Raw genomic sequence first — 27579 nt, 5'->3', positions numbered from 1 at the left:
TATGGAGGAATTTCTGGATTTTTTTCAAGGGAATCATTCTAAAAATTTCTGAAAGTATCTCTGAAGGGATTACTGTGGCAGTTTTGAAAAAAAAATCATAGAAAAATTTCAAAAGGATGCAAGAATCATTTGAAAATAAAAATATGGAATACCTTGTGGGATTTCTATAGGCATCAGTGGAGGAATTTGTATAGCAACCTTTGAAGAACTTTTGCAAATAAGCCAGTGGATCTTTTTTAAAAAAGTACTTGTAAATGAATTTCTGGGAAATATTGTAGAGAAATTTCCAAATGAAGCCCCAAGGAGTTTTTTTCTCCCTGTTGAATTTCTGAAGTAATCTTTAAAGAGTTTTCAAAAAAAAAATCCTTCGAGAAATTTTTAGCGAAAAAAAGAAAATAAAGATGATTTGATAAAATAAATTCAAGTGCGTGGAATTGTAAATGTTTTAAAAATGGTTATTTTTAATATCTTTTCTTTTTTTTTAATTATTAACAAATTGTATTTTTTTTTTAAAACAGGATTTTTCATGTATAGGAAGGTGGAAAGATATTTCCAATATCACAAAGAAGACTTAACGTACGCTTATGGAAGCGGGTAAATATGAAAAATCAGAAAAGATTTCTTTTAATATTCTTGTAAGCGCAAATATATTGGCGAAAAGAGAATGAAAAAATTAATAATTTTTAAAAATATTCACAAAGTAAACTTTTTGAAATTTGTAAGGGCGTAAGAAAATATTGCCGGGGCTTGTAGCGTAGTGGCTGCACGTTCACTTCAAAAGTGGATGGTCATGGGTTCGATCCCAGCCCCGGCACTTGCAATTTTTCGTCAGTTGCTCTTCCCCCGAGAGCAGCTGACACCTGACCCTCTTCTGGGCATATGCTCTAACGGACCCGGAAACTTGGATATCGGCTAACGGCAACTCATAATGGACCCCCAATTGGACTGGAGAAGGAACAAGAGCCACACATCAGCATCCTCGTGCTCATCATTCTACCCATGTACAGGGTAGAAAAGTGACAGCAGCTCAACGGCAACCAGTTCGATATAGTACAATTAGAATAGAATACATTTAGGCGCTGTACACTAGTGGACAAAAGAGCTGTAAATAAGGTTAAGTGATTGAAGAATAAAAAAAAACTTAAAAAAATAAGAAAATCTGAAACCGCATATGCGATTTTCCTATATTAAGTAGAGCAAAAGAAAAGTTTCGAATATGACAAAAGAGATATTTCATTCGCGTTCCTTGTCCACAGAAAAGCAATGAGAAATATTTTTTTTCTTATATAGGGTGATGATGCGTGTTATCGGCAGGTTTGTTCTCTTGAGGGGTTTTTGTAGGCCAAAATTCTTGAAACTTGGTAATATAATTCAGCTTGATTGGGAAGGATTTGAGGCCAACTTTGAGTTCAACCGCTTTCAAAAAACCCCTCATGACGAAGAGAACAAAACTGCCGAGAATACACAATTTCCCCTATATGAGGACTTAAGCTCTATACAAATCTCGTAGACGATTTTCTTATATTCAGGTAAGCAGAAAAACATCTACTTTCTCAAAGAAGATTTTTTCTTACGCACATAACATGATACAAACTCACATAATCATATTTTCTGTGCGTGAGTTTTTTTTTCATTTTTTTGTGCTTTCATATTGTTAGAAAAAGCTCCTTTGAGTAATTGGAAATTTGTAGTTATAACAAGGCTACCACGTTCAACGGTACCGCAGCACCCACTGAGGATGTATCGGAAGTTGTACGTCGTTGCACGCCAACCGTGGTCGTTCAGACATGTCGATGATTATTGACGGACGAGTACCTTTTCACGCGAACAAGCAGGGCCCTCCTCGCTCGTCTTAGACCTCAGTTGTCGGTAGCGTCTCGGTGTGGCCACTTGAGTTTGCCACTTAAGTGGCTGCCATTTCCATAACAAGGTATTGTAAGTTTTATGGTCCACTAGTGGGCCGTAAAAATGCGATTTATGATTATTTCTGGCGCGAGCATCCCAAATTAACACCTTGGCGAGAATTATGGGAAGTTAATGAATTAGCGGCGAGAGATTTTTGAGCTTCTGGTAGGATAATCGAAAACGCTCGTAACTCATCTCGTCAAACATTGATGATCAAGCGCAAACACGTGATTAATCAATTAACTCTCGACTGCGGCAGCCGGATTGGTCGCTTCCTTTGTCATGCCATCTGGAGAATGCAGAAGTGCATGCGCAGGATCGCATGCGAGATTAGATAATCGCCGCAACCGGTCTTCGTGTACGTGAGTTCGTGGCATAAATTTCAATTACCTTCTAGACTCCTGGTAGTCAAATAGCTATTGATGTCGTCCCTGTCGAGCCAGTGGTGGCATTCTCTCTGGTGTTAATTTGTTATGATCATCCAAAGTCTCATCTGGAAATCTGAGCCGAAGAATGTCTAGAAATTATGCGTCCTTACGACTACCGTGCACTTCAAACAAGTCACAAATGATACGATTTAAATCATCCCCGAGCAGTCCGATTTCCATTTCAAATGTCGATCCCGGCGTTTGTCCATTCCTTAGCGATCGACCGGCGGCACAACTTGTAGCTAGGTAGCCGACCACTCTCGACCGGTGTCGTCGATGATGTCGCTGCAATTACGACGATTTATGACCGCCGTTTCTGCTGCATTCAATTTGCATAATTGTTAACGGCTTCATCTCACGATTGAGCACATCTTCCGATTGGATGCGATAGTGGAAGCTGACTGTGTAGGCGCACGCAGGCCAGAGAGTTTGACGGCAGGTGCTTTATTAAATTGTCCTTTTAAGAAGTGGTGGCTGGATATAGGCCTCTCGGGGATCGGATGATTGATGCGACACTGATGTTATGGATGCGCGAGGTCTCGCGGGTCTCGTGCTTGTTGTGACGATCGATGTGCATAACAATGACACTGGGTACTGACTGTGTTTTGATTTCTAAGTAGTAGGCCATCGGATAGTCTGAGGCGGAGTGAGTTCCATAAGAATGCCTGCGGAAACCCTTCAACTACTTACCCAAAAAAAGCATATGTAGGGCAAATTGATTGATTCAACAGCAAATAACCAGGCGAATTTTGGAACGAGAACTTTCAATGACCAAATACAATTTGACCCCCTGGCTCGTGAACTGCAGAACGTCGGCGTGAATGTGGCAGCTTTTTTTAAAGATATGTTGAGCCGATATAGAACAAGGTGAGTTTGGAATGGTGGATCTCATCGCCAAAATTTCCTTCAACTATTACATCTAGAACAGTTGTGGCGATATAGCAGAACGCGAGTTATTGAGTCGAAACTGATAAGCGACTGGTTTATCTCTCGAGGCTGGGTAACGCACATTACCGACCCCATTGAGGTCATTGGTCTCTTCCCAGCAACACCTATCTTTACCTCTCCATGTTACCGTCCGGAGACTGCCAGCCACCGTAAAGATGATCTAACTCCAGCAGGATCTTTGAAGGCGAACAGGGAATATGGTCAACTTCTGCAAGCCGGAGTGTCTGATCTCCAGGAGAAATGGTTCACAATAACATCTGTTTTACCGGATTGAGGCGGCTAATCAACGTCTGACTACCATTGAAGGACTCTTAGCACAACTGTGCACCCTGGTTCTCCGGAAAGTTAGAGAGTTGATGTCGTCTCTAACCAACAAGCAGCGAAACGGAAACAAGACAAGAATACGAAGCAGATTCAATGGCAACGACCCGCGTGACAGAATGGAAGTTGCGATTGGAAACTCGCAGTTTCGAAAAAAAAAAACACGGGAGCTGGGAACAGTTTTTATCGTGATGGGTGACATGCAGAGGCACGTGATCGATTGGTGGCCGATCGTTGAAAGAACGTGCAGGTTGAGGATGAAGGGCTGATTCTTCAACTTCAACATAATCAATGTGCAAAGTCCCTATTCCGGAAGCACCGAGTAACCGAGTCCGACTAACGTCCTGGACACTCCAAAAGGGAAACGCGTTTACAGTCAACCCAAGGGGAAAGCATCGATTATCCGTGGTTCGAAAGCAGCATCTGAAATGGTGAAAACTGTTTCGGCTCCAGAAGAGTTGTTTTGACTGTATCTATTCTGCCCATAATCGCATAGTTGACGTAAGCGCCACTGTAGTTTTCAAAAAACTTTTGAAATTTTAGCGATGATTACTGAAAAGTTTATAAACTTTTTCACGTTGATGTCTAGCTAGTGATTAGATCTTGTTCACTATTGAATAAAACTAGTCACAGCAGTCAGCTAGTCAGAATGCAGACATTACCAATGGTGGTTACGTCAACTATGCGATTATGGGCAGTATTGGCATTCGATCCAACGTCCGATGATGACACCACTTTCGTACTGAATTGCATGAATTTTCCTGCAGATGTAATGCCTAAAGCTGTGAAATTGGTTCCTAAAGATAAGAATCTAACCACAATCAGCTTCGTTACCTTAAAAGTCGAATTGAAAAAAAAATCACTGAAGGATTACGGCGTTGTCGAACGTGGCCTGAGAACGTCTATTTTCGTGAGTTTGAAAGCTCAGCCAAAAAACCAACGAAGAGTCGTCCTTGTGATAGCAGAGAAGAATCCGCTCAACAGACAATAGCCCATCGTTGGACGCCGGGACGCACGTCTACCCCCAGTACTTTGGAAGTTTTCAATCTGCCAACCACAATCGAGCCCATCCTGCCTCTACTAGCGACCTGCAGTCGTCCCGGTCCTGTGGGTGGTGTTGGTGAAGAGGCTTTCCAAAATTCTTGTGCAGGCCAGTACAACGTCCCTTTGAGCAACTCATGCACTGGAATACGTGTTGTTTCCAGTTGTCCAACTGATGGGCCGTGTTGCTACCTCTGGTAGTTGCTACGACATCGTTCTTCTCACCGAGACTTGGTAGAATGCAGGAACGCTTTCCCACAATCTGTTTGGTAGCGAATACGAGGTTTTTCGATGTGATAGGAGCGCCGAAAACAGTACAAAACTAACAGGTGGGGGAGTTCTAATAGCTGTGAATACTATGCACAGGACGAGAGAAATAGATAACCCCTCAGGGCATCGATCAAACTGGGCGATCGTACCCTTTTTCTCTGCGTGCTGTAGTTTCCTCCTGATTGCGTATGTGACGTATCTCTCCTTGAATTGCATTGCCAGTCAGTATTCTCCATTCTGAAAATTGCTAAACCTAGAGATAAACCGTCGTGATTGGTGTCTTTAATCTTTCAGACATCATGTGGAAGAGATTCGCTCCATAGGATCTTGCCTTTTGGACAACTATAGGTCTGCAACTCTCTCTCTCTAGAATCAACCACCTTAACAGAACAGAACAACCGTAGTTTATACCTATGCTTCGTCAATGCGCAGGACACTGTACCGTTCATAGGCGAAGCACTTGCTGCTCTGGTAAAATTAACACTCCACCATCCCCCTTTGCTTCTAACAATCGATGCTACCCATGTAACATTTTGATGACCAATTAGTCTTGTAGAGGTTTAGAAAACCGTCATAAAACCTTATCCCTTATATTTTGCTTTTATGGTGATTCTAAGAACCTTTTCTAGTCTAATTGACTAAAAAATGTTACTTGGAAAGTTGTTTCTGGCATTTGTCATTTCACAGATTGCCGTTTCCTATGATTTCCGCAAGGCCGATCATCGTAGCATCAGTGAACTGTTTTCCGGCCTTGTTTGGGGCGATATCTTTGATATCGAGGACATCGAGGTAGCTGCTCGAACTTTACCCAATGTGCTGGCATACGTTATTGATAGACACGTCCCTAAGAGTCTGCATCGTAATTCATCACGTCCTGCTTGACAAACAAGCGAACTCCAATTGCTAAATTCCGGAAAGAGGGCTGCTCTGAGAGACAAAAAAAACTGGAACGGAGTCGGTAGAACTATTGGTTCGACGAGAAGTGTTAAAAGATTTTGGAGAAGAAGAACGCAGCGCAGCTGATCATGCTGCAGCATCGGATCCGGCAAAACGTGGAACATTACAAACAGAAGCGGAACCTTTTTCGTGAAAAGAAATATTGCCTGGAAGAAGCGGAGTGCGAGGAAATGGAACTGCTGTATCGTTGTCAAGAAATACATACCAAAATTCAACATTACACATGAGCTCAGACTTGTATCCATTCATGCACTTCTTCAAACATTTTTTAAAGAAATTCCTCTGAAAATATTGTGAGGCATATTTCCAGAAGTTTTTTTTCAGGATTTCTCCAAAAATACTTCCAGAAATTTCTCAACAATTTTTTCTAGAAATTTCTCCAGGAATTCTTCCGTTTGTGGGCTTCGTGGCTGTGCGGTTAGGGGCGTCAGTCTTCTGACCGTCTAATAAGCCTCGAAGTGTGGGTTCGATTCCGGCTCCAGTAGGTGAATGCTTTTCGTCAAACGGAAAATTGTCCACTGGACCACTTGGTTTTTTGTGTGTGTGTTGTCCGTTGTATCATGTTAGTGTTCGTTCAGTCTGTACAACCTCTGGCTAAAGACGGTGTAGTATCTTTCAAAGATACAATTTCTGGAGATTTGTTTTACACAACGTTTCGAAAATTCTTTCATAAATTCCTCTAGGGGTTTCCTTTAAAAATGAAAACAAAAATCAGCATTTTTTCAGTAAATATTGCTTGAATTTCTCCATTAGTTCCTTCAGGTATTATTCTACTTATTCAGGGATTGGCTTGTAAATGCTCAAAGGAAATCCCTCTATAAAATTCTCCAGAGATCCTACTGGAAGCTCCTGCAGGGGTTTCTCCAAATTTTCTTTCAGATTTTCTTCCAGGCGTTGCTTTAGATTTATTCAGACCTTATTTCTTGCAGATTCTTTTAGATGTTTCACAAAGATTATCTCAACAATTCCGAGAAATATTACTCCAGCATGTATTCTTCAATATTTTTTGAAAAACTTTTCAAGAAACTTTGCTTAATTTCTACACAAATTCAATGTTTTATTTTGAACTTTTTCAGTAGTGCCTTGTAGAATTCTTTAGGATTTTATTTCTTGACAATTTCTACATCGTACAGTTACGGAAAGTACCCCTTTTTTCTGTTCGGGTGAGCCACTGCGACCAGTATTCAGATCTTTTGTGGCATTACCCGTATCCTTAGTATTTAGTGCATGTCGTACTACTCCATTGCCATTGAGAGGCAATGAAGCATCGATTTCTGTACAGTTCCTGTTTTATTATTCCAGAGATGCAGGAAATTGATTGCAATGAAAAGGTCCCGTTATCATAGAGATTTAAATCCCAGTGTAAGAGTGCCCCTAATCAAACACAATCTATTTGAATTCTGAGAAAAACAAAACGGTGGTACTGATATTTATCCATGCATCGGAACTCTAGCCCCATCCATGTCTTGTTTCTAGTTTAGTCCCAGGACAACATAGAAGAACTCGGGACATGAGGCTAGTTGCAAAACTCTGTCAAATTAGAGAATGTGTTCTGCAATAAGAATATACGTGAGTCCTTGAATTACCAGAACTTAACAGTCCTTAATAGATTAGAACGCAATGAGATACGTAAAGCATGTTTGTTTTCCCAGCATCAAGTGTAGTCTCGGGTGGGCAAAGTCCGTTTCTTTAACTATCAGCAAGTCAGAATAAATGCAATTTTAGAAACAGTCACCAGTAACAAGGTCTTTGTACCATGGATCCTTATTACCAAAACACATTACCTCAACTTGACAAACCGGATGTCACTAGGGTTCGGTTAGGTAGATCTCTAACGCAACACAAAAAGGCGATTACCTTCGTTACGGGCTCCGTTAAAGATCGAGCATATTTTAAACCCCCTCAACCATTGATCCATCAGCACGGGTCGCTTGATACCTTGGATTGGGGTTCCCTGTTTAGTGGACTTTTACCCCCGGAACAGGTGGTCCGTAGTGTTATTCTTAGCCAATTGAGACAACCGCTACCGATACTACACAGCTATCTAGGCTGATCGGGAAAAGAAGTTAATATTGATGATCAACTTCATACGAACCCGAACAGCTGACAAGGTACCCCTAGAAATCTACCTTAAAGGAGGAGATTTTTCTCGAGAAATTCATGTACGAATATCTGAAGGAATCTCTTTAGTAATTTCTAAAAGAAATTCTTATAATTTATGACACAATTTCTGGAGTAATTTCTTAAGGACTTTATGAATTGATGTTAAAAAAAATCCATTTGAGATGTCCTTGCAATTGGAATTATTGAACAAATTTATGGAGAAGTTTTATTAGGATTTTTTGAAGAAATATACAGCCCAAGCAACACACTTGTTATATACGAGTTTCGACAGCGCAAGTTTTAATTCTGCTGTATATACACTGCATTGTTGGTTGAGGCTTCTTTCAATTAGTAATTGATTTCCAAAGACGCCAACTCCAACTTCGTTTGCCTTTTTTGATCCGTCGGTGAACAGCTTACTAAAGCTTGGATATTTGTTATTGAGATGCTCTTGTACAATGATCCTTGCACACTGGTCCCAGTTTGAGGGAAACATCGAACACTATCTTGAACAAGAGCCAAATAATGATCACTCAATTGACGGAATCACTAACATTATTTTCAAATCGGCAATGGAATCCATCCCACGAACATCAGGCCGCCCACCAAGAAGAGCCGAGCTGTGGTGGTCTGACGAAGTGCAACTCGCTATTAAAGCACGTCGTAGAGCCCTGCGGAAATTGAAACGAACTCCTGCAACCGATCCGAACAGAGATGACCTACGTAAAGAATTTCAACTATGAGATCCTAAATAGACAGCGTTCAAAATCGATTTAGGGACCGTGCATAAATGACGTAGCATTTTTTTGCCAATTTTCAACACCACATCCCCCCTTCTTTCCCCCTCGCAGCCATTTTCCCATATCTACATGACTCGTAGCAATTTCAGGGACTCCCCCTTCTCCCTAAAATGCTTCGTCATTTATGGACGACCCCTTACCCCCGCACCAAATGTTCCATTCACAGGACGCCAATAAGACCGATCGTTTCCACGTTCTCGAGACATGGACCATGTACGAGGAGGACCTACAATCTAGCTACGCGTGCTGAAACCTATATTAGTAGGTGTGCGGAAGAACGGTGTGTGGCGGCGAAGAATAAAGCACGAGCTCGCTGCGCTGTACGGCGAGCCCAGAGAATCCAAAAGGTTGGCAAACCCAGAAGAATATGGTGAACAGCGCATGTTGAAGAAATGCCGGACAAGACAACATCCCTGTAAAAATCCGCAACAGCCCTATTCGCAATAAATCCGGCCGATGTGAAGCGCAGCGGAAAATGTGGACTGATCATGCACAGAATGATTTGGCTAGTGTAGAACGATCCCGGAATTGGAGAAATGCAGAAGCGAATCGAAATATGTGGCATAGTATTGTGGTCAGTCTTGTCTATGTAAAGATGTTGTGCTAAATAAATGAATGAATATGGTGGAATTACTAGAAGTTGAAACTCTCAAAGTTCAGGACATCTTGCCTACCTTACAGTGTGCTACAGCTGTAAAAAGAACTTCTCGTTGAACTGCAAAGCACCTTGAATAACAACGGTCAAAAACAGACTGGTAATATTGAGTGTCGACTGTAATAGACCCTGTTCACAGCTCAAGGCTTATCTCAAGGATGGTTTGCATATTCTACCTCTTTGAAATGCTGTAGCATTTTATGGGAAGAGTGAGCCTCGGAGGAAGTATTACCGGAGGAATGGATGGAAGGTATCGTGTGTCCCATCTACAAAAAAGCGACAAGTTGGATTGCGAGAATTATCGCGAGATCACACTACTGAGCGCTGCCTACAAGATACACTCTCAAATTTTATGCCGCCGTCTATCACCGATGGCAAGAGAGTTCGTGGGGCAATATCATACTAGATTTATGGGTGAACGCGCTACAACGGACCAGATGTTCGCCATCCGCCAGGTGTTGCAGAATTGCCGCGAATACAACGTGCCCTGCCCACACATCACTTGTTCATCGATTTCAAATCGGCGAATGATACAATCGATCGAGAACAGCTATGATAGATTATACACGAATACGGATTCCCGGATAAACTGATACGATTGATCAAGCCGACGATGGATCGAGTGATGTGCGTAGTTTGAATCTCGCAGAGGGTTACGGCAAGGTGATGGTCGTTCGTGCTTGCTGTTCAACCTTGCGTTAGAAGGTGTAATAAGGAGAGCGGGGATTAACACGAGTGGAACGATTTTTACGAAGTCCGTTCAGCTGCTTGGTTTCGCTGATGATATTGATATTATAGCTTGCAAATTTGAGACGATGGCGGAAACGTACATGCGACTAAATAGTGAAGCCAGACGAGTCGGATTAGTCATTAATGTGTCGAAGACAAAGTACTGATGACAAAGGACTCCAGGGAAGATTCACCGCGCCCGCCACCCAGAATTTATATCGACGGTGATGAAATCGAGGCGGTTGAAGAATTCGTGTACTTGGGCTCACTGGTGACCACCGACAACGACACCAGCAGAGAAATTGAGAGGCGCATTGTGGCAGGAAATCGTGCTTACTTTGGACTCCGCAGAACTCTACGATCGAATAAAGTTCGCCGGAGCACGAAGTTAACCATCTACAAAACGCTGATTAGCCCGGTCGTCCTCTATGGGCACGAAACATGGACCCTACGTGCAAGGGACCAGGGGCACGGTGTCAAAATTTCGATTATTATCGAACATTCATGTACCTCGGATTTTTCTCCGGAAATGATTAGTTTTTGGGCTATTTATTTATAATCGGGCAACTAGAAAATATTTCATCGGCGAAAATTTTTCCATACATTTTGTATGGGACGTTTTTTGGGCTAAAATAGTAATTTTTGATTTTTAGTATGGAAAATAGTCAAAAACTCATCTAACTCGAATTTTCTCCGATAGAATATTTTCAAACTTTGCATTTATACATTACAGCCGAAGTTCTAACATACTATGAAGAAAAATCCGAGGTACATGGAAGTTCGATAATAATCAAAATTTTGACACCGTGAGGGGTTTGAGGAATCTTACGCGTCATAGAAATAATAGTTTGGTTCTCATACAAAAAATCTTACAAGGGAAAGGGGTGTTGGAAACTTCCCTGACGTAATAAATGGACAGACCCTTGCGCGTTTTCATTTCAGCTAAACGGTTTCTCACTGATCAGTCAATTCTATCTAAATTACGTTACAAATATCAAATATTATCTAGTTTTGTTCCCAGAATACCAGCATGATCAGCAAACTACACCAAAATTCAATGCCATGTTGCTTGTTGCAACAAAGTATTGCTACGGAGTACTGGAGAGATCTCTTCTTTTTTTTTTTTTTTAAAAGACACTGCACCGTCTTCAGCCAGAGGCTGCACAGACTGAACATTACATACACGAGACAACGGACAACACACTTAACACCCAGTGGCCCAATGGAGAATTTTCCGTTTGACGAAAAGTTTTCCACGACTGGAGCGGGAATCGAACCCGCACTCCGAGGCTTACGAAAAGACGACTGACGCCGCTAACCGCACGGCCACGAAGCCCACTTCTTCAAACTAATACTGTATAATCTAAGCACCATTGCACAAACCAATCTCCACAGCGCACAGCCCCAACCCATTAGAACTCGGCACTCGTCACGAAGAAGAACGATACCGAAATGTCACTCCGGGTGAAGCTTAGCGGAAACATACAGAAGAGAAGCTTTGAGCTTGAATCTACACCGTAGCAGCAGCAGTAAAAAATATCACCCAAGTCGACTAAATTACCACCTGAACCTGACATTTGGCGGTGACTGACTGAGGTGGCGTAGAGATTCTCGTCCCTCTCACTCACTGTGTGCAGCAGCGTTACAGCTGGGTGCACACATTTGATTTTGCAAACTTGAGGTCCATGTGAGACGAGCGGCGATGGCTAAAAGTAAGCGTGCGATGTGTTGCATCGACCAAGCCATCCACCGCAATGGTCCAGCCCAATCAGACCGTGAAAATGGTCATCTTTCGGGAGTGAGCTTACCTACATGAGTCTTGGAGCGATAAAATTGTTGGAATTAAAATTCTTCAGCGAGTTCATTGGTCACGCGAGATAAATGCTTGCGGGTGGCAGGTTGGTTGTTTTTCTTGGTGAGATTATCCAGTTTCATCTGTAGAGCCAACTTTGTTGACGTGAAATGGAGGGTAAAGGTTATGATTACATTAACATCAGTGAATGTCGATTGTTTTAAGTAACTCAACCTTGACTTGAATGGGTCATTCCACGCCAAGTGACCGACCGCTTGCAATCGACCATCACGGATTTGAACCAAATTTGGTTGAAACATTTGTTTAGATGGAAAAAGAGAAAATCCAAATTTTGGTGCCGATCGGATCACCCCTCGGCCCGTGGCAGCACCCCTCGTTTTGGCCGATATGAAAATTATCCTCTCTTTCTTTTATTTTTATCATTGAAACGATTGCACCTACACATTTTCGACCTTCAAATTTTTTGAAGAAAATCGTTCAGGGAATCTAGAAAAAATATTATTTTTTTGATACAGTGTTGCCAGGTATCATATTTTTCAATTTTAAATCTAAAAATCGATTTTTCTCAAAATACATATATTTTGATTTTAAAAATTTTGATTCCATCGTGTTTATCAGACGTTTTTCGATCGAAAAAGCTTAACTCCCCAAGATAATTTGCGTCGAGATATAGCGTTTTTAAGAAAAAATATTAATTTTTTTCATATAAAGTATCATATAAAATCAGGTGCAGTTTCTGAATTTCGTAAAAAAACATTGTTCGATGCCATATAATCACGTTTTGTGCTGATTTGAACAATATCGAGAATAAAAAAGAATAGAAAAAAATTGACAGTGTTGCCAGTTTACCTTTTTTATTATACCATGAAACCAAACCTTCAAGTGTTTGACAATGTACAGGTTATTCAGAAAACTCGCACCATGTTTGTTGCAAGATGTGTGAGCAAGATAAAAACAATACACATCTTCTCTAACGACCCTGTTGTTGACCTTTTCTTCACAGACAAACAGATGTAACACCTAGAAAAATTTTCGCGAAAATCCATCGCCTAGTTCACACTAGGTGAAACGTCTAATGCTTAGAAAAATGATGTGCGCACCTCTGGTTGTGAAAGCTACAACTATAAAGGTTTAAAAAGATCGTTAAAACCGTGGATTTTTTCCAATGTTACGTCTGTTTGTTTGTGTTTTCTTGTTTATGGTCCTATCTGACAAAATGACCCGATAATTGACAGTTATTGTTAATATGATAGTTAGCAATAAAAAAATTGGTTTATAGGAAAAGATGAGGATAAATTGTTAAAATATAAAATGTATCCATTGTGAAATTCATTTCAATTGTTATTTTATTCATTTCAACGATGTTGAAGATGGAAGTGCTGCCACACATGTCATTTTTATTGTAAACATCTTATTTACACGAAAGCTTTCGTAAATAGATAACACCAAATAAAAACAAATGAATTCTATTTTTATACATAACGAGCACATTTGGCAACACTGCATGAGTATGAGCATAGACGGCAACACCATTCATAATTGCTTCTCCATGGTTAATCGCAGCGAATGATTGTCACTTCAGTTTGTGTGTTTGCTTATCAGCGACGACAACAGCCACTTCGATCACTCACCAGCATTCTTCACCATTCGCCATTCTTTCATTCGCTTGCGATCAAAACTACGACGAACGGCAACGAATATCCATGTCAAGCAACTTGCGCATGGCTTTCCACTGGTGATGGGGTTGCGTGCTTGATCACGACAATCCATTTGCTGCATCTTTCTCTATTCGATTCAGCAAAGAGGAGTGAATATGATTGGATACACCGATCCTTAATATGATACTATACATTGTCGATCTGGGAGTCACCTATAATTGATCGAACAATCGATTTGGTTTATCGGAATTAACCTTCGCGTACAACCGATCTCTTTTCCATGCAAAAAAAGCCTAAGAAAAGTAGGCTCTAGGGAGCAAACGCCACTAATCCATTTCACTAAGAAATTTTAGTTCATTCTTCTCCACGAAGAACAAACAAAAACTCATACCATATGCAATCACATCAATAGACAACACAATACTCAACACTGTTTTTCACTTCTCTGCCCGGGACAATAAAGGACATGATCTATTATTCTGCAATCCAGTAAGAGTAAACGCAATACTAAGCATCCCCGTACCTATTGTTTGCGTTTCCGCTAAATACTAGCATACTTGGCAACACTGCCGTAAAAATCAATCATAAGATATTTTTACAGGGATTTTTATAAGGAGTTGGACCTTCGAATATAAAATAAAAATACTGAAGTCTGAGCTACCAGTTGCGCGACGATGCGTACTATCTAATATTATCTAATTCCAAAGGATATCATACTTCATATTTTATCATATTCCATATTTTCAGGTTCAGCTTCTGAAATTAGCTGTGGGTCATTGAATGTAGTTATATCGAAATGACATTTTCAGCACTGTTGATTATGAATACACTCATCAAATGTTTTCCTGAATATAGTTTACGTCGATGTTGCCAAATGTACTAAACCTAAATAAAAAAATACTTTTGGCTTCTTAATTAAATTTCATACTGATGTTCTAGTAAAATTAAGATTTCTACAATAAATATTACATATTTGGCAGCACTTCTGTTCAGATAATTTTAAAATATATGAAATTTGTTTAGAATTGATGATCTCAATAGATACATTTTTTTAGTTCAACAGGTTATGCTAGTCCATTACAATAGACTCATAATTGATTAACTGGCAACACTGTAACATTTCTTTAATCCTTTTTATACTTGATATTGTTCAAATCAACACAAAACGTCTTTATAAGGCATCGAACAATTTTTTTTGCGAAATTTATAAACTGCACCTGATTTTATATGATAATTTATATGAATAAAAATGAATATATTTTCTTAAAAACGCTATATCTCAGGAACGACGCATACTACTTTGGGGAGTTAAGCTTGTTCGATCGAAAAACGTCTGATAAACACGATGGAATCAAAGTTTTTAAAATCAAAATATACGTATTTTGAGAAAAAATGATTTTTAGATTTAAAATTGAAAAATATGATATCTGGCAACACTGTATCAAAAAAATAATATTTTTTCTGGACTCCCTGAACGATTTCCTTTAAAAAAGCCGAAGGTCGAAAATGTGTAGGTGCAATCGTTTCAATGATAAAAATAAAAGAAAGAGAGGATAATTTTCATATCGGCCAAAACGCGGGGTGCTGCCACGGGCCGAGGGGTGATCCAATCGGCACCAAAATTTGGATTTTTTCTTTTTCCATCTAAACAAATGTTTCAACCAAATTTGGTTCAAATCCGTGATGGTCGATTGCAAGTTTTCACATTTTCTCGGTCATTTCATATGGAATGACCCGGTTAATTCCAAGTCAAAAAATGCCTTGGATGGTGAAGATCCCTATTGACCAATCCAAATTCCTGTGTGGTAGTGGTTTGTGTTCAGAATTCCCGTGTTAATCTATCTGTAAGAACTTTGTAAACATCTTTTGTTCTCACGTACATGGATAGGCTTGCAGTAGGTTTCGTGAGACTTTTTTTGGACAACTCAATTTTCAAATGTGCAACTGCATAACAGTAACTAGCCTTATATTGATACATTTTTTCGTTTATCGGTTTTGACCGTTTGTTTATAAACGAAGCCCAGCTCAGTTGATGTCCAAAAATCTTAAAAAAAGTGTCAGAAATGTGTGATATACATTTGACATTACTTTTTAGATTATGACCAGAGCTTGTCGGGCATTCCTGGCTTCATTTTTAAGACCAATTTACATTGCTTCAATTCTTCAGTAGACTTTCCACAGCTTCCCACGACTATTGAACCGATGACCTGTGTAATCGCGACAAGATTGTATGCCACACGGGGACACCTCTTGCCATCAAGCGAAACATACATCATAATTACCACGTGGTGGCAGCATCACCACCATTGGATATCGTGAGTTGTTGTAGCCAAACCGTTCAACGTTTTTCAATTTTCCCATCCAAAGAAGCGTCCTCGGACTGCAATTGCATTCTCAGCTCGCTAATATCGTGTCATTTGCCATCTCTGGAGGCGCTAGTTAACCACTGCACTGCACTGACTGTGTTGGCAACATCGTTTTTCCTCTCCTGTGCAATTGAGCAGCTCCTTTCGCCAATGGGGGAGGTCCAGCTCGTCTTCAAATCGCCACCAAACAACCACTGTTCGACGTTTCTACTAATTTATCATCATGTCTACACACTACTGCGCTGACAAGTACTTGTAGCAGTCAGTGTTGTTCGCCACGCGTCGACAGTCGGCCTGATGCAAACGATTTTTTTTTTCGCGGTCCACTGAATCGGTGATAAATTGCCCACTCTCTAGAGGTAGGCGGCGCGGTGCGCGATTCGGTGGTGGCCAGAGTTGGGGGTGAAGATGCTGCTACTGTGACTCACGAATCGACTGTCAATGGGCAGCAAAGCAGGTACCTAGTGTTTTATCTTCGGTGGCTTCTGGCGATGATGCTACCGTGCAGCGTGCAGCGCTACTGCACTGCACTCCGACTGCATGCCACCAATTTATTTTACATGCAGTTATGGATTGCACCAGCATCATAACCTCTAATTGACAATGGATTATCGTCACGGACAGAAGCTGGCTGGGGAAGATGAGTTACCATCTTCTAGAGAGTCTATTCTCTGGTGGTTGGTGGGGCGAGAGAACAGCTAGTGGATTAACAACCGTTTGATTGCTGACATGCGGATCGAAATGGGTTGTGCAATTTTGTTTTTTGCTAGATCACATGTTCATTATGTAGATAATGACATTGATTTTTGCACGATCTGTGACATTGATGATGTTTGATGGGAAAACATAGAACTTTCCCAAAAATATTCTCAAAAGATGTCATTGATTTGACTGTTTGACGGTGGAATTGTTGGAATAAACTGAAGAATTGTAAAGCAATATAACCATCAATTTATTAAATCGTATAATGTATACTCTCATGTGTGAAGATCATGATTGGGGTATTGTATCATTTGTACATGTTGTCGCTCTAACTATGTCAATTTTATACCTTAGCTTAATTTTTGACACGTGGTGAGATATGTACAGTATCTAACCCTATACAAAAATTCAAACCAATTGGCTTGAAATTGGCTTAGTTAGAGCAGCAAGTACCCAAAATAGATACATTTAAAGAAATAGTGCAATACCCTAATATTCTATTTACCAATTAAACTTTAAATTTCGTTTCATTTATTAAATGCGATGAAAAGGTCCTTCATCGAGGAGCTAGAGAACCGTGCTGCGGATATTCCAGCAGATGGAAGCGTAGATCAATGGAGCACCATCAAGAACGCCTTCATCGCCACCGGCGAGAATAATTTGGGTGAGCTACGCACCCGGAGAAAGCAGTGGATCACAGATGATACCTGGAGGAAGATAGAGAAGCGAAGGAACGCCAAATCTGCGATAGAGCGAGCGAAAACACGAGGTGCCAAAGCCGTAGCCGACGAAGGCGAGAAAGCCGCAAGCACCGACGACATCTGTCTCCTCTACGATATTTCACGTCGCCTTAGTGGGACTTAGATGAATGCTACGATGCCCGTGAAAGACACGTCTGGACATTTACTGACCGGACCCGGCTGACCAGTTGAAACGCTGGTTCGAGCACTCAGCATGATCCACCAAGAGTTCGACGCATCACCCATGTCAACATCGAAGCTCCATCAGTGCAGGAGATAGAAACAGCCATCCGTAGCACAACATCGAACAAGGCCCCATGGGTAGATCGCATATCAGCTGCGATGCTCATAACTGACCCCGTAATATTCGCACAAATACTGCATCAATTATTCTGCAACATATGGGAGACCGCGACATTTCCGGCCGACTGGATGCAAGACGTCTTAGTAAAGGTACCCAAAAAAAGTGACTTGACTGTATGCGATAATTGGAGGGGCATCATGTTACTGTGTATCGTTATCAGAGTCCTCTGCAAAGTGATCCTCAACCGGATACAGGAGAAGATTGACGTAACTCTCTGACGGCAGCAAGCAGGATTCCGTGCCGGACGATCCTGTGTGGACCATATTGTCACGCTCCGTATCATTCTGGAGCAAATCAAGGAATTCCAAGAGTCTCTCTATCTGGTGTTCATTGATTACGAAAAAGCTTTCGTCTAAATCACGGAAACATGTGGGAAGCCTACAGCCGCAAGGGTCTCTCTGAGAAAATCATCGGCCTCATTGAAGCACAGTACAGGGCATTTTCTAGCAGAGTACTGCACAATGGTGTTTTGTTTGATCCCATCCGGGTCGGTGCTGGAGTGAAGCAAGGATGTATCCTATCATCGTTACTGTTCCTCATCGTAATCGACGAGATCTTGGTAGATGAGATTGACCGTGAACCATATCATGGATTGCTTTGCCCGCCAATTACCATGGAGCACCTAAATGACTTCAAATTCGCTGATGACGTTGCTCCCCTAGCTCAACGGCGCTCTGATATGCAGAGCAAGATCGATGATCTTGCCAATCGCTCCTCAGCGGGAGGTCTTACATCAACGTCAACAAGACCAAATCGTTAGATGTAAACACGGTCAACCCTTCCAGCTTTACGGTAGCTGGGAAATGGAGAATGTTGAAAGTTTCCAATATCTTGGTAGCCAAATGGCGACCGATGGTGGCACCAAGATCGACATAGTTACACGGATCAATAAGGCGAGGGCTGCCTTTGCGAGTTTAAGAAATGTATGGAAAAACGTCAACGCGCCAATATCCGAATTTTCAACACATACGTGCAATCTGTGCTGCTGTACGCCAGTGCAACTTGACGTGTATCAGCGGAGAACACTCAACGGCTGTTGGTTTTAATCAATAGATGCCTGAGGTATATAATTCTTGCATGGTAGCCTCACAATTGGATCTCCAACGTGGAGCTCCATTGTCTATATCATCAAAAGCCGATAGCGACAGAAATTTGGGATTGAAAGTGGAGCTGGGTCGGCCACACTCCACAAAATTAGCAAACAAGCGTTAGATTGGAGCCCAGCAGGACATTGCAGCAAAGGCAGACTCAGAGGTTCATGGCAGCGCAGCCTCAACAAGAAAATAAAGGTAGACGACAGAAATTTGACCTGGCCACAGGTCAAGGCGATAGCGGGCAATCGCCCAGGAAGGAGATCTTTCAATGTGGCAGTCTGCACCATCATGGGCGCTCAGGACTGAAAGTAAGTACACTCTGTGTTATGTTATGACAATTTGTTATGATTTCGAGTCAAGATTTTATTAGAAATGCTTTCATAATTTTATTCAACAACTAATGAGTATTAAATTGTTAACACCAGACAACGAATAACTTAGAAATCATTCAGTTGAATTGTGCAGATCAATCAACTGAAAAAAATGCCCCTGACTGAGGCAGGCATCGAGCTCTGGGGCATACGAAATGCTTAAATAACTGATTCGACTTATGCAACCTAAACGTTGACTAGACTTTTTCAATCTTAAGTTGGTAATGAATAAGTAAATCGGGATTCATTTAGTCAAGTTTTTACTATGAGCCAAAAAAAAAAATGACTGCGAAATAGTGTAAACTCATTTAAACAAATTGCCCTTATCTATAAATTCTGCGAAAAAAATCGAATTTTCATTTCGTTTCGAAAAATACCGAGTGAATTCCTTTTTCGTATCGATTTCACGAAACATGTTTGATTTTCGTATTGCATGATTCTGTATAAAACATTTCGCATGTCGTTACGTTTCGTTTAGTTCCGACAAAATCCTAATACCCTTAATTTGCATACCCTCACAAATCATTGTACGATTTACAGTAGACTCATATCGCAATTATTCGCGTTGCGATAATAATTCTTCGGAAGAACTACAGAATCATCATTTATTTCGCATATATAGAAAATTAGCAAAAAGTTTTGTAAAAAATCACAGAGCAGCTCCTTACAACAAGTGCAGCTGAAAGTGTTTGGGAATTCCCAGAAACATTTGTGGAGAAATTGACAAAACAATTAATTGACGATTACAACGACAATCTATTGAATAAAGTGCTTATATGATATGCTAAAGCCATTTACATAAAAACAGCAATACTGTCGACGAATTTCAGCACACTTTGTTTTCGAAGAGCTGAAAATTTGCTTGCTGGTGAGCAATGGATAAAAATTTGTTCTCGTCGAAGAAACTGTGTGCCGGATTTTGACCACTGATTTCTAGAATAATTTCGAAACGAATTTGTTAAGCTACTCAAGTGCGACTTAGAAGACTTTCTTGAAAACATTTTAAAAATAAATAATGAAAACCCCTAAACAAACTCTGAAAGGGATTCATGAAAAAACTGCCGAAAGGATAACCACCGCAATTGACGATGAAATTCCAAAAACAATGTCAAAAGATTTGGCCACTAAGGTAATTTCCAAAGAAATTGCTATCACAATTGCCATCAAAATTTCTGCAAAAAATCCTCATGGAAAGAAGTTTCCTAAGAAATTTCCAACAGGATTTCTAAAGAAAAGCCAGAAAAAATGGTCTAAGAAATTGCTAAAGGTGTTTTCAAGAAAATATTTTACAGGAAAGCAGATTTCATTTCTAAAGCAAAGGTCGAAACAGTTTTAGAAGATAATATTGTAAAAGCACAAGACTTCGCCCCCTAACAATTCGGTTCTAGTCTTCGCTACTTGAATGAGATTTGTATAGAGTGGGCGAAAACTCGTGGAAGAGTGAAGCAATTAACTCTCTAATATCCAACCCCGCTTTAAACGGGGAATATTTTGAGCATTTTTGTATTTCTTCTTCCTGGACAAACCAAACTTTTATATTTTTGGTTGATATTTATATTTCTCAGAAAGCATGTTTACATTTTTTTTAATTATTAAAAAAATGATGTTTTGGTCACCTTTATATGTCACTGTGTCTTTTATATTGAATCGCAACAATAAACATATTTTAATTTTTTCTACAATTATTATTAAAGAAAAGGAGTTAGGGCGAAACTGGAAGCATATCCTCATTTTTTCAGTTTTTGATTTTTTTTTAATTACGAAGCAATATTTTCAAAAACGGTTTCCGTACACATGTAAAGTATGGATCAATGTATCTTCTGAATTTTTTTGGTGTTGAAAAAGTTTTCCATTTTTTCTAAAACCATTTTTTTGAGAAATTTCGTTCAAAAATGGATTCTGCAAAAACTAAAAACATTTTCCACTACGAAAAAAAAAAATCAGAAGATACATTGATCCATCCTCTACATGTGTACGAAAACCGATTTTGAAAATATTGCTTCGTTATTTAATAAAAAATCAAAAACCAAAAAGTGAGGAAATCCTTCCCGTTTCACCTTAAGTGGAGTTGAATACACTCTAAATTATCTTTCTTAAAATTACACGGAAATTAAAATTTTCCGTAAAAAAATAAAAATAAAAATATTTTAACAATGATTATAAAATCTCAAAAGGTTTTTATCTAAAAAAATCGGTATCCTAAACAGGATCCCAGAAAAAAAATATAGAGGTGGAAGAATGTTCAAAAATGGGAAAAATCAAAAACCAAAATTCACAAAATTGCGAATTAAAAAATCACTGATTTAAACTGATTTTAAATAATGAGAATTGACATTTAGATCAAAACCACAAATTTGGGGACCATAGGGTTAAAGGTTAAAGGAGAACTGTTCTAGCGAAACAATAACGAATTGAACACAAATTTGTATCAACGATGCACATATAACAGGTTGACAAACAGCCAAAATTTGAGAATTTTAGATGCAAAGTTACAGCTTATTGAACCTTTTTTTGTGAGAGAAAACAAGGTTACCTATTCCCAAAATTTTGGCCATCGCCTGAATCGGCGATTCAGGGGTATTGATGGATTCTTTTTATAATTTCTTCATTGTTTTCCCTTATTTAAATGGCAAAGTCATTGTCATGCAGAAGAGATTTTTTTATAACTTCTGAAAGAATTATTATTGCATCCAGTAGGATTTTCAAGATTTTCTTGAATAAATTTATGAAATTACGTACGAATTTCTTAATAGTTCTGAACTCCTGAATAAAAATTTCTTAGCAATAGCTGTAAGAAATTTCATAGGAGCTTTCTTATGAATTTCTTAAACAAAAAGAAAATTGAAGTTGACGAAGACTTTTCCAGAATTACCGATGGAATAAGAAAATTAATGGTGAAGAATTACCGATGGTTAAGAAAATATCTAAGCAATCGTTGCAAAAATTGATAAAAAAAAAATCCACAGGAATTGTCGAAAGAATATTTAAAAAAGTCTACCTAAGATTTCCCTACAACATTGCTGAAGAAATCCCCAAGGGAGCATTCATTAAGTACGTCAAACTAAAATTGAGAATTTCCAATCTCCTCCCCCTTCGTACGGGTTTTTCACCCCCCCCCCCCTCTAAGCGTGACGTACTTAATGAATGCTTCCCCAACAGAATTTTCAAAGCAAAAAAAAGAGGAAAGGCTGAATGAGATCCAAGTAAATTACCAAATAAAAGAAAATGTTTATGATTAAAAATTATCTGCCTGAGTAAGTCCAAAGAAACAACCGAAGTTGTCAAAAGAATTTCTATATGAATAGCTGCCCGACTTTCCAATGGAATCCCGAGAAATCCGAAAACAGTTTGAAATGGAAAAAATAAAATAACAAAAAAAACAGTTTTTTCGACCTGAACATGAAAAATCCCTTAAAGTTGTTATCAAATATGAGGTTAAGAAAAAAGATCAAAACGAAAAAATCAGAAGAAAACCTTAAGCATTCTATCGATTTTTGCAAGCTTAAGTACTAAGTGCATCTGATTGCCATGAGTTTTCACCTTCTCAAATTCTCTATATAACAACAGTCTTGCATATGACCATGATGATTTTTTTTAAAGTAACATATACTTCACTGTGATAGTGGAACTTTTAGTAGAACTTTTTAAAACTAGTGCTTCAAACTAGTGCATCAAACTAGTTAAAATAAATAATGAAACTCACGATTGCTTCATTTTTGCAAAATAAAAACTAAAAAAAAATAAACTTTTAAATAAAATTTAGACAGGACGTGCAAAGTAGTGGGATTTAAACAAAATTGCTCGTCATTTCTAACTTTTTACAGAACAGATAGACGAAATTCGTCTGGGCATTACATTTTTTTATTGTTTTGATTTTATGAAATATCTCCAGTGAACAATTGTGTATAATAATAACATTATTTATGAGGATTCACAGGAAAAAAAATATCATGTTGTTTTCTCTCTCGTGTTCTAATATATGAATGAATGTACATACGTAACGAACTCCTTATTTAGTTTGACACTTTTATAGCTCGATTGTGAATGACAGTGTTGCCAAATGCTGTGGCATGATAATTTTGGATTTATTTCAAGCAAATCATCATCTTTATCAAAGGAAGAAATCAAAGTTGCTAATTTTTTTTTTAATTTTAAACGTTGACTTTTTACATGTTTCACATTACAACAAGCAGTACGCAATACCATCAAAATGGTAAGACCCACAGAAAAGGATTGCATTGACGACTTTTACGAAACTCGTATGTAAAATTTCATGTGAAAGATTGGTTATACTTTAGGGAATCGATTAGCTTTTAAAACATAGTGAGTCAATTTCATGTTTCTCATTACAGAGTATTGAATCAATTTTTGTTTTGTTCCAATTTTTAAAGTTTTGTGAAATGAAAACAAATCGATGCTGGCATAGCCTGTGCTAAGAAAATCTATATTCGAAAAGTCAAGATGTACATACATGTAGTATTTTCAGCATTTTTGCAGTATGTTTCGATTTTCCAAAACGTTTAGAGAGTTCCATCAGAGCCCTTTCTGAAAATAATTCACTTTTTCATAAAAAAAAACACCCAACGCTCAATTGTTTGTATTTCCTAAGTTTTATTTTTTTTTCAGCGATTTTGTGTTTTTTGTGGACCTCTTAATATTTTGAAATATTGCGTTTACCTCAGTATCGTTTTGGTGTAGTGAAATCGCTTTTATATCAGAATCCATAAAAAAGGCTATATACTATTTAGAATCACGAAAGTTTCATTTGAAAGTACACTTCCTATTCAATTTTTTTGTGGAAATATATTTGAAATCTCTAGATGAAAGCGTGGATATTACAATTTTTTACAACATGCGTGGTTGAAAAAAAAAACTAGTTTTTGATTTCTTTGCGGACCAAGGGCTGAAAGTCTCTCTAATAAAGACAAATCAATCAATCAATTTCTTTGCGGATTTCGTTGAAAAATTCATGAACAAATCAATGAACATATCACAAAAACGGTTTTTTTGTTATTATAAACAAAATACATATATTTGTTAGCTTATACCTTCACATTATGTCTAGTGGTCAAAAAAAAATTCAATAATACTGAAAAAATTGAAAAATTGAAAAAATATTACAAAAAATTGAGTTTTTATCAAAAGTTTTTTTGAAAAATTATTCAAAAATTGCCCCTGTCTGAACCTTTGAATGATTTTTTCTAGAAAATTGAAATAGCCTACAAAATACTCCAAATATGCATATCTTTCATTTTGCATATTTGCAGTATTTTTGTAGACCATTTCATTTTTCTAATATATCATTCAAAGGTTCAGACAGAGGCAACTTTTGAAAAATTTAAAAAAGCTACTGAAAAAAAAACTCAATTTTTTTGTAATATTATTTTCATTTTTGAATTTTCCCATTATTTTTGTGTTTCCTATGAACCTCTAGTCTTTCCAAAAATCGTTTTTATTAGGACAGCCCAATACTATAATTGCTTGTATCGAAATAGGATGAATTACTGAGCGTGGGATCACTATTGACACTCTGACCCTTTTACATTTTTAGCAATTTTAAATAAGCGTATCAAATTGTTTCAAAATAAAATCTTTACATAAACATCGTGGCCATTAAATGAGAACAATGAATCCAAGTGTAATATGGACCTTAAAAAATGTAAGTCCTGACGTTTTCTTTTTCAATAATAATCAAAGATAAATGTCAATAAGTGTTATGCTATTCAACAAACGTGCTGCCAATCTTTGGATTGGCTTATACGCAATTTGTCATGCATCAAACGTTCAAACGCCATGTTCTCGAAAATCGAATAATTTTTATATGAATTGCAACGATACACTCTTATGTGAAGTAGTAATCCTATCAGCACCAAACTTAGTTTATGTTGTTCTAGTTCAATTTTATAGTAAATCAAAATTAAATCCAGTTTTTGATCGCGATGATTTGTATGTGCAGTGGAATGACCCAAATTTTATATTGATTCGAAAGTGTCATGTTTCAACTGCCATGCTTTTTTATTTAAGTTAAAAAAAATACATACAAGGAAACTGACAAAACTTTTTACACTTGTTTATAATTTTGGGAAAGCTAAATAGTACACTGTGAAGAAGTACACAAAATAAACATGAAGTATACTTCATAATTTCATACTTTCATACTTTTAGGAGTAATGGCTTGGTCCACTTTGTATGCAGCTGTTGTTTTTTTTTTTGCTGCATCGAAATCTTATCCAAATACAGTAATGATGATTACATGTTTCTTTGCAGGGGCCCATATAGCCGAGGCGGTAAAAGCACGGGTATTCAGCATGACCAGCATTCAGCTGAGAAGCAGGCTTTGTCCCAGTGAGGACGTTACGCCAAGAAGAGGAGGAGGATGTTTCTTTGCATGCCAAAAATTTCACACCAATTGGTTCACTTTCCTTCTATTCCACTGCAATACGATGATAATCACAATAATAGATGGGCTCGTATGTTTGATCAGAAAACTCCACTTTTAAGTTTTAAAGATCTTAACAACAGAGTCAGGATATAGTATTGAGCATGGCATCCTACTTGATTCTCATCACAATCACCGGGCCAATCACAGAAGACGTTCTATTCACTGATTTCACTACGATACAAATCCACGAAAGAATGTTAAACAGTTGCCACTACTCACCAGAAACTTCATCATTTTGATTGTTCTTGTTGTTTTCAAATCAGATTCAGAACACTAAGTACACTCTTAAAATTCCTCCAACCGAACAGGATACAAATCTGCAAAAGTCCAACAAAATCACTTAGTTTCCCCCAAAACCACCAGAAACCACATTCGACACTCGGGATCAATCGATATCACCAAACAATCTGTCCAATCAGCTTGTCAGATGGCAGAACACACCACAATTACTGCTGCTGCTTCTGCTGTTGCTTAGCTTTCAGAACACCGAATTCAACTGTCTCAGTACGATCCAACGTACTTCCCTTTTATTAACTGTAAATCAAAGCCGCAGCTAGTCTATTTTCCTCGAGTGCACCCACAGCCGCTCGAGATTCAGCGAGGATCATCTTCACTCCACGCGATCGTTTCTTTGCTCTCCACACTGCTCAGCCGGGGGTAGAACGGAGATCAGCGCGAACAGCGAACAACAACAAAAAACTCAGTTTTTCTCTCAAACGTTTTCGCCAACCGGCCTCCGAACAACCTCCAAAAGCATGCAATAAAGGATTCATTAGGTGCGCACTGCTTCCAGCGATCGACCGACGACGCGACGCTGTTGTTTGATTCGAGAGACCACCCGTTTGGAAGCACGTGAAAGGTAAGCTTCTCTGAGCTTCATCGCCACGCTGCGCTGCTTCCCGAGGGGGTGGCAAATTCTCAGAAGAGCGAGAGCTTTTCGAGGTCCGAGAGAAGATGTCACACGCTCAACAACAATTCGCGGAAATTTTCTCTGAGAGCTCGGTCGGGTATTGAGAAAAACTGAGAACGGATCATCTTCTTCGAAGAAGCACTGTTCTTAGAAAAAAAATCTCAGCTGATCTTATGGAATATTTTTCATGCAAGCAGGTGACGTCATAGTCACGTTCTATTGAGTTTGTTTGTTTATTATCGACACTTTACACAATTGTGCATTCGTGTCGCCGATAGATATTTAAAAAATTACAATTCTATGCTTCTCATATTTACAATTCCGTATATAGGGTAATTGTTCCCATCGTTGTGGTAGTACCTATTGTTGCGGTAATGGCCAATTGAGCACTTTTTCGACTGAAATGTTACCAAAAGGTATTTTTAATAGATGTATTGTGCTTAAATTATGAGATTGCACCATTTGTTTGCTCAAGATTTGCCCAAAAACCTATTAAAAAAAATATTTTCCTTAATATGTTTGCTGCTGTGTTCCTATTGTTGCGGTAGTGTTCCTAATGTTGCGGTATCCCATTGAAATCATATGGGATACCGCAACATTAGGAACAAATACCGCAACATTAGGAACAAATACCGCAACAATAGGAACACAATGTTCTTTTAGATAAAAACGAATAAAATGCTCATAACAACCTCAAAGTGGCAATATTTCGTTATTTTCCCGTAGATAAAGGATAGATTTTATTGTTTTCAGTTCAATCCATGTAAAAATTTTGCTTGGAGCGATACAATTGTGGTTTAAGCATGAACCCAGTGCTTAAGTCCTCCATGATCGGATCAATTACCCTAAACCTGTATCCTTCAAAAATTTCAATAGTTTCCTAATACAATCATCATTATTGCCTAATACTTCTACTAGACTTGTCGTGCTCATATCGTTCTCCTGCCTTTCGTTATCGTATT

At 38.7% G+C, this 27579-nt stretch overlaps 1 protein-coding gene across 4 annotated transcripts in view; it reads right to left on the bottom strand.

Annotated features, from left to right (window-relative positions):
- The window catches only part of LOC109428906 (pro-resilin), a 48640-nt gene extending 22426 nt beyond the window's left edge, over positions 1-26214 (bottom strand). For 2 of the 4 annotated variants that reach the window (XR_009998543.1, XM_029874976.2), the window contains exons 1-2: positions 26149-26214; positions 25927-26024 (exon numbers count right to left, since the gene is read on the bottom strand). Coding sequence is in view for 3 of the 4 variants with exons in the window: in XM_029874976.2 (XP_029730836.1) it covers positions 25927-25941 (15 nt within the window). In the remaining variant the exon portion in view is untranslated. Of the gene's footprint in view, positions 1-25926 lie in introns of all 4 variants that reach the window. The other 2 variants (XM_029874974.2, XM_029874973.2) reach the window with 2 other exon arrangements.
- Between the last annotated feature and the right edge of the window lie 1365 nt (positions 26215-27579).

Source organism: Aedes albopictus, chromosome 3, assembly GCF_035046485.1.
Source record: "Aedes albopictus strain Foshan chromosome 3, AalbF5, whole genome shotgun sequence".
NCBI classification, from domain to species: domain Eukaryota; kingdom Metazoa; phylum Arthropoda; class Insecta; order Diptera; family Culicidae; genus Aedes; species Aedes albopictus.
Note: the sequence above shows the minus strand (reverse complement) of the source record. Positions and strands in the feature narration are given on the sequence as shown.